Here is a 17,052-nt window from a genome sequence, read left to right on the forward strand (position 1 = left end):
TTAGAAAAATGGGTTTGTTGCTGTGCCAATTAGTTACTGCCATATGGTAAGTTATACGTTACCATGTGTAAATACCAGTGCTATGAATTTCTATTTGCGTCTACAATTTGCTGGTTAAATCCTTGATTTATGTACCTACGTCATATTAAAATATGCATGTATGTAAATTGGTATGTCTAAATGATACTCCATAAAACTAGATCACTTTTATCGTTTCAAAAATAAAAATGATTACATTGATATTGTCGATCAATAAGCTCAAATTCAGTTTTTTGCCAATTTTATTGAATAATTAGTGTTAAACCTTAACACTGATCCAGGAAACCTAATTAAAACAAGATACCAGAATCGCTTTTGAAAAACTGCGAAATCATATTTTTCGAACCCTGTAAATTGTTTGAGGCCCGCAAGTTTTTTTAACTGATTTAAGAACTTTGCCAGTAGTACGCTGACTACAAATATTAGAGTCAAAATAGTGCAAAAAAATCTGCCAAAAATTGTACGCCAAGGGCACCCGGGATTCCCAAGCGGTCACCCATCCAAGTACTAACCGGGCCCGACGTTGCTTAACTTCAGTGATCGGACGAGAACTGGTGCATTCAACGTGGTATGGCCCTTGACAAATGAACACCTTCCTTTCCCCCTATTTATGCTAAAAACGAGCACAAAAATGGAAAATCATTGACGTGAAGTAAACGCTCTGAATGACTCTTGCATTGAGATGAAATGAAAGATCGCGTCCCATTTTAGTATTTTATATTTACAATTTTCAACGCATTTTATTTTATTTGAAGAAAAATGCATGGATTCTGAGGATGTGGCATTTATTTTAAATGTGACCCTTGCTTTCGGTAAGCTTATTCTTCTTCATGTCATGTTCTCATTTCAACAGAGTATTAATTTTTAAATTTACACAAATTGATCGCACACGGTGGCCCTGAACTTTTAGAGGCTAAACATACCGAGACGTATTATGGGAAATGTTCCATTCTACGTTGCATCGATTTCTTCGAATTAAATATAAAAATTTGCAAGTAGAGTTCCGGGTACAACCGTCAATTTACCATAGCTATTTTTGAATTATATTCAACCACCCCCCTTTTAAAAATTGAGAAAAGAAACTGAGAAAAATGAGAAATCCAATGTACACTCGGGACAGCAAGAATTAGACCCCAACTTGCATTTGCAATTCTAATTTCCCCATGAATACGGACATTTTGATGCATCAAAAGTTTCAAAATTCGAAAATTGGCGGTTTTTCGACCTACATATAAATCGTTAAAAAAGTGACCTTAGCGGTCATTTTGCGGCTGACAACCTGATGCCAAATTTTTCTCCTTTAGAAGTGCTACATTTTCCGCTTTTGTGGTCCGCTGCAAAATGGCCGCTACCATGACTTTTTTGGGGTCAAAGTTTCTGAGGGAGGGGCTTATACAGCAAGAGCCATAACAAACTCTGGCCACTAATGAGTGCAGAGAGAGAGAAACAGAGTGAGAAAATGGATCGCGCATACGATCCTAACGCACGATGGTGGTGGATACCCACCGCCAACCACTTTTCTCACTCTGTCTCACTTTCTCCTGCGAAATATGGGAAATGATTTTGTGTTACATTTGGCCTGGTTTTTATCTACCATCCTCACACGCAGGTGGACGAGGAAGATAAGCACAGCCAAAAAAGAGAAATTGTATAGTTTTGTGTTGATATCACACTTTGTTGATGTAAATTGTTCCAAGTAATCATCCACAGTGCTGCTGTTTACCATGCATAAATGCATATCTACATCATCATGTACACGTGTCTTTTAATAATTAATCCCTTTTTCATTAATTTCCGGTACAATTTATTCCTCGGTCTGCATCCGTTTAGCGAATAGATAACGAAATAAATTCTGAATAGAATTTGAATATATCTGTCCATCCATCCACAAGAAATTAAGATTAGTAAGTAATACAGTGTAGCAATTATTCAGTACATACTAAAGTTTTACCATATCGGTAGGAAATTCTACCGACTGGTATAATTTCATTACCGAGCCGTTGCACCTTTAACACCGAGCAATATGTAAATACCAGAATTTTAACAGTGTATTTAATTAAATACACAATTTATAATTGAGACGAACCATGTATCACCTTTCTTTAAGAATTTCCCAATTTCTTGGCTACTTTCCTCACTCTCTGGACAAAGATAATTTCACGTGCAATAAAAGCAAATGGAAACGATTCGTCTACTTTCTCCACTTTCTTCTCATTTCCGGAAATATATTTCTGTTTGTCATTTACACAAAAATACTGCACCCTCAAACCAACTTGATGACCCTGGCTGGCCGACAATCCGAAGCTAACAGGCTCTATTCCACTGTTGTTATGACGTTAAAAGCGTTTTGTCATATTTTTGCCACGTCGTATGTAAAACTAGCAATATTTTTGAAGAGGGAGGATCTCACCAAATTTTGGGAAGATTTTCAGGAAATTATCAAGCTCTCTGATCAGTTGGGGTTTTACCCTGGGCAAAAATCTGTTGGAAAGATTGGGAAGGATTTTATCGCTTGGATCGTTCTGTGCGTCCTGTTCATTGCGGATATGTGGCAGGGGTACTTGCTAAATCCGAACAGAGGCGATGGCGCTGCTAGTAAGTAGGCGAAAGGGATTGCAAAGCTTTTGCACTGGGCGTACTCACGGCAACGTTTTTTTCAGCATCGTGCCTCATTTAGCAAATTTGCAAACTTTAAAATATAATATTTGTTTCCTGACTGGATTTTTACAAAATATGATAATAAAGCAAAGCAAGATAATAACCCTTTTTGCACGAATTTCCGTAATTTCTATGGGCCGTGTTTAATGAGTTTATGGGATAAATAGTTTTGCGAAATATCTACATACATAGATACCCAGTTAAGTTTTCTAAAGAAAATCCTAAATTTTGCTACTAAAATTTGTGTGAAAGCTATTTAATTTCATGATTCTTTCCATGTCATGTTCTAATCTTAAATTTGCGAAATATGCTGCGAACGTTGCCGTAAGTCACAGCGATTTTTGAGTACGCACAATAAATTAAAAATTGAGCTAATTGTACCCTCTTAAATTCTCGATTTTAACTCGAAATGGATACTTGGTCAAATTTGTGATAATAATCCTAAAATTCTGTTCAATACTTATTTGTTTTGTTCTTATCATCAATTTATCAGACGTGTGTACATATGTGAATGAATTCCGTAACTCATGACAATTTGTGATTGCACACATTGAGTTAAAAATTGAGCAAATTTTAAATTTGCAATTTTCACTCTCCAATTATTTTTAGAATCTGTAACGTCCGTTTTCGAAATCGTCATCCCGTCAACATTGGGCTACCTCCAGGCCATCTTCCCGTTCATGATGACGCATTTCTTATCCTGCTACTTAGAAATTTTGAACCGTTTAAAGCACACCGTGATTCCAGCCTCGGTCGATCTAAAAGTGCAGATTTATACCCAACTTAGACGCCACGTGGCATCCTGCATGCATGCATCTTTTCGGTGGTTGCATCGTCATCGATATGACACACAGTATTGGGCGAATAATCCTTTGCTCGTACTTCTTGGCGGGATTTTCTAATCGTAGGTCCCCGACGTGCGGGGGGCCGTTTCGGATGCAGCGACCGTCCTGGCGTATTCCTATCTAATTTGGATGCTTTGCAAGAAGGGGTCCCAACTGGAAAATGGGAGCGAAAAAGTGATCGAAAAATTAGAGGGGGATGACAACTTGTAAGATTTCGATGGGAGAAAAAGTATCCGACTTTGGAATGGAAGGAAACTCAAGTTAAAGCAGACTTGTTTAAACACCGATTACTTCAAGGTCGATCTGGGTCTGATTGCTCCCGTGATTAAATAATTCAGGGAATTTTTAATTAAAAGGCACATTTACATACATTTTAACGTTTTTATTTCCAGATTGTAGGAACAGTAACTACCAATTTGATTGTGATGATTCAGCTTAAGAAATAAGATGAATGAACAGACTGGTAAAGGGAAAACATTTTGTGATGGATAAGAATTACCGGTGGATATGTACCAAAAACTAAAGTTTGAAGAAAATGCAACATTTTCAACTTATATACAATCAGCCTAAATATTTGTTATGCAATATGGACGGTAGGGAGTTTGATGCACATAATGTACCAATCCATACAATTCTTGGAAATCTCGTAAAATCCGTAAACTTGTCAACTCTTGAAAAATTTTCAAATATTTCTCAGAACAATTTGCTTACAAATTTTCGTGAACTTACATACATATGTATTCAGATTAAGAGCGGATTTTTAGTCATTTTACAAAGCTCACGAGTTTTACAGGCTAGCACTGATTGCATGAATTGTCTCAATGTATTAATTCGCATTTAGTAAATTATTTACAGTTAATGCAAAAGGATAAGTAAAACGACACGGAATAATGCTTCCAAGAAGTTATTCATGCATTCACACTTATGAAAAGTGAGACGCAATCTCAAGTTGAGAATCTCAAGTATCTGTCATTTAGTAGGGTTCCCCAAACACTGGTATAGTAAATACTGGGTTTTTTGTGATACATGCTCGAATCAACAAATTGTATCACTGTTTATTAGAAACACTTGTTAAAACCATACAAATATGACCCCCACCTATGGTCATCCACAATAAGTATTTTTGCATTTTTTAATTGTAGTCCATTTAACAAAATGCCTGCTAAAAAATTAAAAATGGTCAGATGATGTATGTGCAAAATGTGAATAAGTATTTTAGTAACGAGCAGAGGAAAAAACCAAATTGTGGTGGTTTTTAATTAATTTACGTTAAGATTTTGCATTGCAAAAATAAATCATATAAAAACCACAGCTTTGTGAACCCTGGTCGCCTGTTGAAGCATGAAGCGGCGGCAGAAATCCAGCTCATTTTCACGTCATGCTCTTCATCCACATGTGTTCATACACTCAAAATTGTAAATAAACACAGAATATTAAATTCCAAAGACAAAATTTAAAAGTTAATCTACACTTTGTAACATATATAAAAAGTATTTAACTTTTAATCAATTAAGCTAATATGACTCGTAAATTACGAGCCGTAATTTGAATTCCAATTTGGTTTAAAGGTAAGTAAAAGTATAAAACAATTAATCAAAAAACGCAAAATCGCACAACAAATAATAAAAAAACATGTACATATTTATCCAGACCATAAAACTATCATGGAGCGTGATGACCTAGTACTCGACATAAAGTATTCGCCAAATCGTAGACATGGCGATGACGACGACGATTTAAAAATCCATCCCGGAAACATAAAGCAGGAACCTTCCCACATTCTGGGAGGATTTATATGGCCGGGTATTTAAAAAAAACTTCTGTTTTCTTTCACATGTATGTACAATCCTCCAATAATTAAAATTAACGATACATTAGGTCCAATAAATATTGACGAGCCTCCAAATTTGTGTGATAATCTTAACGCTGACCAACTTATCAAGACTGAACCAATCGGATATCATGACGTGGACATAAGCTCGCAGAATAACAATCGTTTACCCGAGGATATAAATAGTTTAGAAGAACAGGAAGTATTCAACCTAACAGGTGAGTTTAAAATCAGATTTTACAACCATTCAATCAATTCATACGTTCTTCCAATGTCAAGTTTTCTTAACTATAAAGGGAGAGTCCATAAATCACGTGATCGATTAGAGGGGGGGGGGGGTCTGAAATTTGTCACCAATTATCACCACGGGGGGGGGGGTATGGTCAGATGTCACGTGACATGAGTCAAGCTTTTTTTAACTTTTGTATATGCCAATAAATGTCATGAGAGTTAAATATAAACTTTCTTGGCATACCACACGCACGTTATATAAATTTGATTTTCATTTTGCATAATTAGAAACCTGCTTCGACTTAAATTCTTATGTCTGACTGGCGTATTAAATAGTTATTTACACGTTAGGTCTAATTTGATTACTGATTTAAAAAATATTGTTATTCCGGACAACATGATTTAATTTGAGAATCGTCTCCTGTCACGTGACCGGTGGGGGGGGGGTAGCGAAATTATCACCACCGGTCACCAAGGGGGGGAAGGGGGTCAAAATTGTCCAAAAATCGATCACGTGATTTATGGACGCTCCCAAACTTTATAAATCACAGTTCGACAACGTAAAAGACTCAGGAAGGAATCGTATGTAAATTGTGACTTTGATTATGAGCTCGGCGGATATCGGGTGAAAACCTCCAAATATCCGTATCCAAAACCGTTGTCCATCATACTCCCCTAAATATCTCGCCCTTCAGCCCCCAAATATTTAAAGCCTCTTAAAAGATGGATGGTCAAAATACATTTCTTCAAAATACAAATACAATTCGATTCTTTTGTATTTAAATACAAAATGCGTGTGTTGTATTTTCAAGATACAATTTTTTGGTATTTAAAATTCATGTATTTTGACAACATTCCCTATTTAAAAATGGTCACCCTCTGATATCCAAACATCCATATTCATTACAAATTTCTCCCCATTCAGCCCCCAAATATTCAAATGTATCCATTAAAATCCCTTGAAATATCCAAATATCCAATATTCAATATCCAAATATCCATTAAAAATGCTCGCCCTCTAATATCCATACTGATACAAAATTCTCCAACCTCGAACCTCCAAATACCAAATATCCATGATACCCGCCGAGCTATTAAGGTATACGTACATACATCTTTCAATAAAATTGTCCTCCTTTTACAGCGTCTCCCTGGCATCCAAACCCCACTAGTGTCTCCTCTGTGGTAAAGCCTTTCGTCGAAGTTTAGAACTCATCAGCCATTTTAGAACACACGGCCCCCGCCCAAAAGTGCCCCAGTGCCCCCACTGTCCGGCAAGTTTTACGACGAGATTTAGTTTAAAGAGACACATATCTAAGCTCCACCCGACTGCTGGAAATGGTGAGAAATACGACACGCATAAGTAGTAAAAACAATCTTTTATCGTGTCTAACGTCTAAGTGTTCTATGTTCAGGGTCGATGAGCATACAGACTTTTAAAACTCAAAAATTAATCGAAAAACGACCCGACCCCGTCGTTAAGGAAATCGATTCGGACGATGAACGATTCTTGGACGAATTGGAACGTGAACAGGAGAAGAAGTCCGTCGGAAATATTAAAACTGATGAAACAAAGGAAATGTGTAGTAATTCTTGTCCCATTTTTATCAAGCCTGAACCAATCGACGCTGGTAAAATTATGGATTTCCGATGTTTAATGCGTTTTTTTCAATTTTTTTTACTCAACATAGTAATGATTATCATCTCCCCTCAAAATAGATACATAATTCCAACACCTCGTCTTCCCAGTTGAATTTTCTCCCCTTGGAGGATAAAACATCTTACGAATTGGAAAAAATTGAGAGAGAACGAGTGTAGAACAAAGAAATATCCATAACTGACCTTCGGAAACATTGTTATTAGGATTGTATTGTCACCAAACGCGGTTATGTAAGCTCTAAACTTGATAACTTTTTTTAAGCATGCAATAATTTTTTTATGCCTGCAGTAATACACGTTTCCTATTTTTTGTAGAATCCCCGAATTCACAAATGTCTCAGGATTGTTGAAATTCCAATCTTCACTATTACTCAAATTTTCCCAAGTGTACATACAGGGTGGTTTAAATGTCAGGTTACAATGGAAAATTTTTCAATGGGAAAAATTCGTAAATTTCCATTAGTTACGGATTTGGGATTGCGATTTTTATTAATTTTTATCAAAACTTATGGAACACTGATGACAAAATTCTTAAAATATTGAATTTCAGAGGCAAAATTTCTGTAACTAATGGAGATTTGCGAATTTTTCCCATTGAAAAATTTTCCATTGTAACCTGACATTTAAACCACCCTGTACATCGCGACAAATAAATATTATAAGACACATTTACTTATTACTTTTAATTTATACTAGCTAAATTAATTAATCAATAGTACAAATATGTATATGCACGCTCTTAAAATATTGTTACTCCTTTGCACTCTGAATTCAAAATTAAGCAAGCTACATGCACTAAATCCAGAGTAACGCTAACTTGATAAAGCGTAAAGTTTACGCAGGGTTTTGTATAACTTACTTAATTTATCACTAAGGGTGCATTTACTTTTCAAAAGGGTGACATTATTTTTAAGAGTGCATCCATTTCAGTCAGATACACACGTATTTATGTACAAATATTCAGTTTTCTTACGTGTCCATCATACCATTAAACGCAGGAAATAAACCGTCGCAAACGCGCATACGGAAGTAGCTTCAGACGTACTTCACCCCAAACGGTCCCACCACAACTCGGGAACACTTAATTTCACTCTATTTCACCTATAGATTAATTTTTTGTAAAAATCTCATTTTGCCCCGACCACACCCCCTGGCGACGAGGGGGTGTGGAACAACTCGGGAACACTTAATTTCACTCTATTTCATCTATAGATTAATTTTTTATAAAAATCTCATTTTGCCCCAACCACACCCCTGGCGCCTAGGGGGTGTGGCACAACTCCGGAACACATAATTTTACTCTATTTCACGTATAGATTAAATTGCACTAAAAATCTCATTTTGCCCCAACCACACCCGCTGGCGCCGAAGGGGTGCGGCAAAATCGGGGAAACACTCAATTTCACTTAATTTCACTTAATTTCATTTAATTTCACTCAATTTCACTTAATTTTACCCATAGAATAAATTGCACTAAAAATCTCATTTTGCCCCAACCACACCCCCTGGCGCCGAGGGGGTGTGGCACAATCGGGGAAGCACTTAATTTCACTTAATTTCACTTAATTTCATTTAATTTCACTCAATTTCACCTAATTTTACCCATAGATTAAATTGCACTAAAAATCTCATTTTGCCCCAACCACACCCCCTGGCGCCGAGGGGGTGTGGCACAACTCCGGAACACATAATTTTACTCTATTTCACCTATAGATTAAATTGCACTAAAAATCTCATTTTGCCCCGACCACACCCCCTGTCGCCAAAGGGGGTGTGGTCCGGTTGCCCCCAAAAGTTGATAGGATCCTCCCCCTGGGGTCCTATGTATGATGGCGAAAACCGATTTCGATTATCTCGATCCGTTCTCCTGATATCCTGCTGACAGACAGACAGACAGACAGACAGACAGACAAAGTCTTCACATAAAGTAGCTGAAGCTACTTAATAATATTCCAGACTTGACATTGGTACTTGTCACAAATTACCTGTTTAATATGTGCATAATCATGAGTCACAAGATTGGGATGAATTTCACCCCACTACTTTTTTGCGAAAGTTCACAAATTATTATTTAGAATGCAAATGTAAACGTCACGGGGACGACTTGCGTAGCATTATTGCACTAAATACATACATACATACGTATTCACAATTTGTGTGATTCATTCCATTCATACGTAGAATCAGGCTAGAAATTAACCTGTAATGTAATAATGTAATGTGACTAACCATCATCAACCAACCAACATTACTCATCCAATCCAGTGATCCTAACCTAACACCAACGTCATCGTCTCACTTCTCGCATCCTCATCCTCAGCCAGATGCACTTTTAATCGTCTCACTTCACTCACTCCACATTTAGGGATACCGGCGACAGGAAGTTTTTTTTTACTTTTTGTAACACATAAAATTAAATTGAACTCGTCAGAAATGGTAATACAAAAATAAAATAAAATTTGATAATTGGTTAAAAAACGGGAGTACTTTTTTGGCATTAAAATGAGACAGCTTTGATTTTTTTGTGAAGTCTTTACACAAAAGATTTGCGAGGAAAATCACAATTTTATAGTAGCTACCGCTTGGTATTAAAATTGTACCGGTCCCAACAAATTTGCTACTTATGTGGTACAACTTTAATACAGAGCTATTACTTTTACTTGTCAGTACCATTTTAATACAACTGATGGTACAAATTGGTATTATTTTAATATTGAATTTCTAATTAGTGTGTGTAGATTAAGGGTGTCACTATTTTGTAAAAATTTTGCCAAAATTATTTTGCTAAATTTATTTTCACATTTAGTGCAACGCTCTAATTAAAAAATTAATTTTATTTCAGGAACCATTTCTACCTCTCCTGCAATTTATTTGTAACGGCCTCACAAGTATTTTTCTATCCGTGCAATCTCTCTCGAACCGGATAGATTCCGGATATCCGGATTCACCCGAAGTGAAAACCCCGATGGGCGAGGTCATGGCAGAAATGACCAGTTTATTCGAAGCAGTAGATCTCATGAAGCCAATTATTGAAGAGTTGGCCCGACACGAGGGCGAATTACTGGACCAAGTCACTGTAAACAATATTACGGATCCCATCATGTTAATCATTTACGGGGCGGATCCATTATTCAAAAAGCTTGAAATTCTTGAAAATGCTCTCCAACCCGGAGATTCTGAAGGAAGACAAGTTATCAAAAATATTTCAGACGTGCTAACTCAAACGAGTGAAACGGTGACCAAAGTATTAAAAATGTTGAATGAAATGGATGCGCTGATAAATTAATTTTGCATAGCAGAAAGGAGGGAGAATAAATATGTGAATTAGTAAATTATATTGCAATTAAATTAAGATAAACTAATCGTATTTTACAGTGAACAAAAAGTTCTTTATTTTCCATGGAAATTGAAGACATTTTAAATATTTTGGACAAATAAAGTTGAAAATATTTCACACACTTATCCCAGACAATTGAATTTTAATGTACTTATGTACACACATACGTATGTATAACTTCGATTTTCATAACCGTCGTATTTTGAGTTTACAAAAATTTGAGGAATTTTTTCGAAATATGAAATTACCATAATTTTATATTGTGAGATTTATTCATAAGTATGGATGGTAAGATTTTAGAAAAGAAATAATTCCTTTTCACTTTGTCAATATTTTACAAATATTTCTCAAAATAGGTAAAAGACATAGCTTAATTATTGTTGTTTTAAAATAATTTAAAATATTTTTTTGCAAATTTTGCATTTTCCCTAGCGTTGACAAAGTGGTCGCCAACAAGTCGTGTCACATGGAACGTTAATCCAGACACAAGTTTGTCTACCTGTGTACTGCTGATCGGAGACGCAGTTGACGTGAGGACCACCTTGTGGGTCAATGACTGGCGAGTTTGGTGCCCAGTTTGTGTAGCCTTGTAAAAGGGTGGAATTCTGGTACCAGCGAAAGGTTCCTTCTCGATCGTTATCGTTCAGGCTTAGCCAGAAGGGGCGAGCTGTTTAATGCATAATTTAAATAAATATTTATTAGTTGTGCTTACTGTAACATTGGCAAATCGGTCATGATCCGAAGAAATTTGCAACAACTGGCATTTTTGTTCGTAGATAAGTATTCGCTAAAATGTTTCTAATTCGCAAATTGTTTCTGAAATGATTTGGTACATTGCCAAATTATACATCGACGTGAGTACGCCTAACGCGTATTAAACATGACAACAAGTATTTATAAAACGCATAATTTTGCACAAGTTCTGATAAAAACTTCGTCGATAAAAAAAATTCGATAAAATTCGATAAAAAAAATAAAATTTTCGTAAAATTTTCAATTAAATCGTCTTACTATTATAAGTCGAGTTTCCCGATAGCCGCTGGAGAAAATTGTACAACATCACATCCACGTCGGGTCCTTTAATTAAGGTTGGTTCCATTCCGTGGCAGAGACAAAATTCTATCGCGTCCCAGTACGACATTCCCTATGCAAAAAAGATGCCAAATTTAAACACTCGCAAATTTGGCCAAAAACTTAAGATCACAATTCTTACAAGATTTCCAAGATTCGTGTAGTGCATTTTTCCTCCTGCCCATCCAACATAATTTACCTCCAGCACCGTGACATCCACCGGCGTGCAAGGTGTTTGAGCGTTTATCTGTATTACTGAAACAGGTAATACACAATTTCGATATGAATTATTAATATCTAAATACACAATTTTTAATTCAGTTACATACCACCAAAGAATCCTAAAATTAGTGGAATGCTGATCAATATTTTGTCCATGTTTGTTTTGTCCATGTAGAAACAAGACAATTTTCTTTTGCGCTAGCTTGAGTTTGTCAAATTCTGTAAAATAAACATACGAATTAAAAACAAATTAAATATGGAAATGTGGTCTAAATATGTATGTACATACATATACAGTGACGAAAATTATTTTATCTACATACTTACATACATATATATTCTGTAGAAAAGTTTTGCCAAAGGCTCTAGAAATTCCAAGACAAGCCTGTTCGGATTCTAGAGAATAAATGAAGCTATTGAACCTTTGCTTAGGTTTAATGCATATAAAAGGTATTTATTACTCTGTTAAAGCTTGTTTTGGAATGTACATATATAAGTATGTATACATATGCAGATGAGCATGTATATACAGGGTGGTTAAAATGCCACGCCACAATGGAAAATTTTTCAATGGGAAAAGTCCCTAAATCTCCATTAGTTACAAGATTTGGGATTGAGATTTTTATAAATTATTATCAAAACTGATGACAAAATTCTTAAAATGTTGCATTTTAGAGACAAAATTTCGGTAACTAATGGAAATTTATGGATTTTTCCCATCGAAAAATTTTCCATTGTGGCGTGACATTTTAACCACCCTGTACATATGCAACTAAATATGCATATGCATACATACATATGCACTTATGTTTTGTAGTGCATAGTTTGCAGGTCCAGATAATACTCTTAAAGGGCCAAATAAGTGGCTCAGAGTAATGCATACATACTATGTACATATGTAAATATATCGGCATTCTCATAAAAGGGGTAAAAAAGGGTACCGAGCTTTCCTCGGTTGTCTTTCAAATTAGTGAAACCTAGGCTAGGGTTCAATAAAAATACGGTTTTACATATACATGTGTACAATGTGTCCCTATTTATGTTAATATGTAGAGACATATTTACACTCATGCGAATTAACAAATCCGGAACTGACCCGGTGGTGACATCGCTATTTATGGAATTGCATTTTTCTCAAAAACTACAAGCAATTTTTAGCTAATTATTTTTGCAATTATTTCTATTGATGAATGTAAATTATAAATGAGCAAAACGAGAATGAACAATTTTAGTGTATGTATTTATTCACTTTTGGATGTGTATATAAATAAATAATTTTTGAAATCGTATACAAGTCCTGAAAATAAATAAGTGAGAGAACAAATTTTTCCTAGGAAATTCTACGTTGGTATATATACATATTTCTACAATGTATGTATTTCTCAAAGACGAAGATTTTTTGCATTCAAATATTATATATTTCAGTGTGAAATACTTACGAAGATGTTGAAGATAGTGATAAATCTTATAAAAATAAATTTGACTACACCAACACTACTTGTCCAACTAATTACGAGATATTTTAAAACAATTTAACCCGTTTCACGGTACAACCATAGATGACGATGCCCCCTCTATTTCTTTACGATCACTGGAAACCACCTCCGTCCCAATAATGACTTCCATTTGCTTCACGTCAACATTATGTCCCCTGGTGGTCAGCTTGATCTAGAAAAACGAACACTTGTCGTCACAAATGTTTAAACTTCACTTAAAGTAATGGAGGTCTCCCAGCGTATGCTCTCAGATTTTGGCCAAATTAATGGTTAATTTTAGTCAACTACAAATTTTATCAATATGAAACTTCCAAAATAAAATATCTTCCAATGCTCAAATTTGGAACAGATATTTGCATCCGAAGAGGAGAGACAAATTTCACACTATCCAAATTTATTGCGGTTTTTCTCCTGTTCGGATGCAAATACCAGTGCCGAACCTGAACTTTTGAATATACTTTATTTTGTAAATTTCATATTAATTAAATTAGAGGTTGATCAAAAGTTTTTTTTCAAAATCGGATAGCATTCACTGCAAGACTGCCCTTGTTCGTCACTGACCTCGACCACGTAACGAATCCTTAAATGGGGCTCGTCATCCGATGCAAACGTGGGAATTGGATCTTTGCCCTGCGACAACTTTCCACTTCTCGTGAAGGATTCTCTTTTCAGAAATCTTCGAAAAACGAGACAATCCATGACTTCGGATTCGGACGAGATTTGTACTTCACTCTCTTGTTCGACGCATCTTAGTACTTTTTGTGAGTGGGAGATTGTTCTCGTGAGGGATATTTTGACTCGTTTCACGACACTACTTTCCCCTTGAGACGTTATGGTGAAGGGGATACTTTGTCCGAGGAGAAATTCCTGCTTGGCAATTTCCAACACGACGGTAACACCGTCGAGTGATAGCTCCTTTTTTAGTGGGGAGATGGCACAAGGATTGGTCCTCAGGGGTAACCGACCCCCGTAGAGGATTATCTGTAATTTGAGTTTATAATGGGTGTACTCACAAATTTTAACTTGCTTAAATCTCGAAAATTAAGGAGAACAACATTTCTTTATGTTCGAAATTAGTGAAACTTTCGAAATTTCTGAAAAACATGCTTGGGCAAGAAATGATTGATTTTTGTTGATACATAAATTTATGCAGAAACGTTCATCTTTTTAATTGGCCTGCATGTACATATGCACACACATGCAGTGAATTGCATGTATATGCATACATACATACACAAAGGGTTGGATTAACGCGTTAAGAAATCAATTTTTGCAATTTTTTCATAACCAGAGAATTTCGTAATTATGTACGTACTGTATGCAACTTGATAATTTTAAAATGCTTCATTTCTGACGTCGACAAGTGGGAACTTTGGAAATTTTGGAAATTTCTGGAGCAAAGTTCCCAAAGGTCTGTATTCTTATACGTACATACCTAAATAAAGTTACGCTTTTGAAAACAAATGCGTTCTGAATTGTATATAAAGTAAACCATGCTAACGTTAACTTAATAAAGAGTGGAATTTACCCTGGATTTAGTTTATGAAGTTGTTCGAATTCATAGTACATTAACTTTTCAAAAGCATAAGCTTATTTTTAACTGGTAAATACCGTCGAATTTTACGAATAAAATATTCATGCCTTTAAATTCAACGGAGCTCTTCTCTCTAAATACACAATTTCCGTACCTTTCTTCCCATCTGGGAATTTTCAGCCGTTCCACGTTCCTCCGATACGCGAAGATAGTATTGAACTTGTCGACCCATTTTAGTTTTTAGGGTAGCTGGCAGCACACAATTTGGTGGGAGGTTAAGCTGAAAGGGAAATTTAGTCAAGGCTCGAGACGTCATAGTTTCCCCTTTCACCCCGGTTCCGGCCACCCGTTGATATATGTTGCACCTGTCGTTTGGCAATATCGGGTAAGAGGTTTCCGCATGCGTATAAAATCCCAAAAGCTCAACGATCACGCCTACAAAGTATGTTAAAATTGGATTAATCCTTTTTCAGATTTGTGTAAAATTCGCGAACAAATATTTGAATGAAAGTATTTGATTACTGAACAGATTTTTGCCAATTTGCGAACTTTGGAAATTTTGCAAGAATACACTGGTATGTGCAATAATAAAAAAAACTTAATACAGGTTTGCATGTTGCAAAAGGTTTCTGCATAAAATTGTATGCGAAAGACGTATATGTTAATTTCTATGCATAATTAAGTTCCGTGCATATAATTTTTATGCATGCATCTTGCCCATACAATTTGTATGCATATTATTTTATGAAATCTTATGAATTCTGAAAATGAACCACTTTTTACTATGTCGAATTTCGGGAGCGTATAAACACAGATATGTCGTCATTTTTTTGCATACCGCAATAAGTCTCGTTCCTTTTGAGCTCGATCACTCCCGAGATTTGGTTATGCACCGGGGTCGTGGACGTCTTATCCAGCGTTATCCGCACCGAGGGTTCCGTCGAGCCGGATAAGTGGTCATTTTCATGCCAGGAATCTACCGACGTCCAACTTCGCCACTGTCGATACCCACCCAACATTAAGGGGGAACTTCCCCCTTTACCGGAGGGACGACCATGATGAAAATATACTCCGGCAGACATTGCAACGTGTGGTAGTGATCTGTTACCCGGCGATGACCAACAGGTAGATATGTAGATACTAATAATAAAATTTTTACAAAATCCTGAAAATTATAAGGCAAGGATTACAAAGTTTTACCAAATTAGAGTCATATTTATCTATTTGGTAGTTGTGCAACTGGTGTATGTATGGTTTAGTTGCCTTAAATATTTGACACCAACTGGTCTGGCGACACTTATCAACCGCGAAATTGGAATCTAGGTATGATAAGCCGATTAAAAAATAAAGCCGCAAATTATAATTGAATTTTTAAACTGAATTTTCTACCAACTTAGGTATGTACATGGCTCTACCACTACCTACAAATACTGCCCACAAATTACTCTTTTCCTTCCCAACTACGCAATATTCTGGGCTGGGTCAAATCAATAGTTTACCAAATTGTGGTCGGGATAGGTATCAACAAATAAATAAATAAATGCCATACCGAGAAACTACGACGTATGTACTTATTTAGTTAGTGAAAGCTCTGTAGGGGGAACGGGCATAAAGGATGTGATCCATTTTAAGGTCAAGGAATTATATTTCTTATTTGTGACACAGGTCATAAAGGTCACTCCGGATGTCACGATTATTATTGCGAAAATTAGCCCCATTCTTTTCGCAACGTCCCTAAGTATGAGAAATTGAGGAACTTTTCCCGATACAATTTTCCTCTAAATCGATATTTACAAAAGTGTATAAGTTATTTGTCAACTCTCTTATTCTCTTCCACGTACTTAATTCCTTATTATGTGTCAATTTGAAGAGGGCTGCATATCTTTTGTTTGCTTATCGGATGAACACGAGGCTTTAATGGGGATGAATAAATGAACAGTTAAGGACATTCGTCACTCACTCAAATTGCTTGAACTTTGCACTTTCTTTCTCTTCAAATATTTGCACTTGTGGATTAATAAATAGAAACCATGCTTGATGTATGTGATCGATTTGATGGGGTCACGGCATTCTGTCGTCATACGTCAATTACAGAATATGGGATCAAAATTACGTACAAAACCGACTAT

General features: G+C 35.9%; 4 protein-coding genes and 1 non-coding gene across 13 annotated transcripts; 2 read left to right on the forward strand and 3 right to left on the reverse strand.

Moving 5' to 3' along the window:
- Window positions 1-502: 502 nt before the first annotated feature.
- On the reverse strand, window positions 503-621 carry LOC118437528. The gene has a single exon (XR_004836148.1). It is a non-coding gene; the product is annotated as a 5S ribosomal RNA (ribosomal RNA).
- A 4,286-nt stretch (window positions 622-4,907) lies between these two features.
- Window positions 4,908-8,337, forward strand: LOC110855635. 8 transcript variants are annotated; one of them, XR_004836075.1, is made up of 9 exons: window positions 4,908-5,110; window positions 5,193-5,345; window positions 5,421-5,591; window positions 6,749-6,945; window positions 7,020-7,235; window positions 7,324-7,494; window positions 7,579-7,672; window positions 7,927-7,988; window positions 8,194-8,337. XR_004836075.1 is itself a non-coding variant. In XM_022104043.2 (4 exons), the coding sequence occupies exons 2-4, from the start codon at window positions 5,207-5,209 to the stop codon at window positions 6,811-6,813; spliced, it is 375 nt and encodes a 124-aa protein (XP_021959735.1). In that variant the 5' UTR covers window positions 4,909-5,110; window positions 5,193-5,206; the 3' UTR covers window positions 6,814-6,815. The 8 variants fall into 8 exon arrangements, 1 of the variants encoding a protein (XP_021959735.1); XR_004836078.1 differs by having other exon boundaries at window positions 4,909-5,110; window positions 7,579-7,650; window positions 7,960-7,988; window positions 8,194-8,336; XR_004836079.1 differs by lacking the exons at window positions 7,927-7,988; window positions 8,194-8,337 and adding an exon at window positions 6,156-6,190 and having other exon boundaries at window positions 7,579-7,766.
- Window positions 8,338-9,118: 781 nt separating this feature from the next.
- On the forward strand, window positions 9,119-10,722 carry LOC110855634. Its single transcript, XM_022104042.2, has 2 exons — window positions 9,119-9,699; window positions 10,106-10,722. The coding sequence occupies exons 1-2, from the start codon at window positions 9,697-9,699 to the stop codon at window positions 10,547-10,549; spliced, it is 447 nt and encodes a 148-aa protein (XP_021959734.1). The 5' UTR covers window positions 9,119-9,696; the 3' UTR covers window positions 10,550-10,722.
- On the reverse strand, window positions 10,631-12,305 carry LOC110855637. Of its 2 annotated transcripts, none has more exons than XM_022104045.2 (5): window positions 12,221-12,305; window positions 12,001-12,112; window positions 11,814-11,926; window positions 11,612-11,744; window positions 10,631-11,267 (listed from the first exon to the last, which is right to left on the reverse strand). In XM_022104045.2, exons 2-5 carry the CDS (start codon window positions 12,062-12,064, stop codon window positions 11,029-11,031), a joined length of 549 nt encoding a protein of 182 aa, XP_021959737.1. In that variant the 5' UTR covers window positions 12,065-12,112; window positions 12,221-12,305; the 3' UTR covers window positions 10,631-11,028. The 2 variants fall into 2 exon arrangements, with proteins under 2 accessions (XP_021959737.1, XP_035712252.1); XM_035856359.1 differs by having other exon boundaries at window positions 12,225-12,287.
- Window positions 12,306-13,152: 847 nt separating this feature from the next.
- On the reverse strand, window positions 13,153-16,344 carry LOC118437509. The gene is made up of 4 exons (XM_035856554.1): window positions 15,762-16,344; window positions 15,078-15,358; window positions 13,951-14,370; window positions 13,153-13,561 (listed from the first exon to the last, which is right to left on the reverse strand). The coding sequence occupies exons 1-4, from the start codon at window positions 16,003-16,005 to the stop codon at window positions 13,436-13,438; spliced, it is 1,071 nt and encodes a 356-aa protein (XP_035712447.1). The 5' UTR covers window positions 16,006-16,344; the 3' UTR covers window positions 13,153-13,435.
- Between the last annotated feature and the right edge of the window lie 708 nt (window positions 16,345-17,052).

This window comes from Folsomia candida, unplaced genomic scaffold, assembly GCF_002217175.1.
Source record: "Folsomia candida strain VU population unplaced genomic scaffold, ASM221717v1 Fcan01_Sc013, whole genome shotgun sequence".
Lineage (NCBI taxonomy): Eukaryota > Metazoa > Arthropoda > Collembola > Entomobryomorpha > Isotomidae > Folsomia > Folsomia candida.

Bases quoted from the DNA above. Each gene is read 5' to 3' on its own strand.
- LOC110855635 (XM_022104043.2), top strand. From the start codon at position 5,207: ATGGAGCGTGATGACCTAGTACTCGACATAAAGTATTCGCCAAATCGT. The intron at 5,346-5,420 runs GTATTTAAAAAA...ACGATACATTAG, and splicing joins GGGAGGATTTATATGGCCGG to GTCCAATAAATATTGACGAG. The intron at 5,592-6,748 runs GTGAGTTTAAAA...CTCCTTTTACAG, and splicing joins GGAAGTATTCAACCTAACAG to CGTCTCCCTGGCATCCAAAC.
- LOC110855637 (XM_022104045.2), bottom strand. From the start codon at position 12,064: ATGGACAAAACAAACATGGACAAAATATTGATCAGCATTCCACTAATT. The intron at 11,745-11,813 runs GTAAGAATTGTG...TTTTTTGCATAG, and splicing joins ACACGAATCTTGGAAATCTT to GGAATGTCGTACTGGGACGC. The intron at 11,268-11,611 runs GTAAGACGATTT...TGCATTAAACAG, and splicing joins GGGAAACTCGACTTATAATA to CTCGCCCCTTCTGGCTAAGC.
- LOC118437509 (XM_035856554.1), bottom strand. From the start codon at position 16,005: ATGTCTGCCGGAGTATATTTTCATCATGGTCGTCCCTCCGGTAAAGGG. The intron at 15,359-15,761 runs GTATGCAAAAAA...CATACTTTGTAG, and splicing joins AAGGAACGAGACTTATTGCG to GCGTGATCGTTGAGCTTTTG. The intron at 13,562-13,950 runs GTCAGTGACGAA...TCGTTTTTCTAG, and splicing joins GGATTCGTTACGTGGTCGAG to ATCAAGCTGACCACCAGGGG.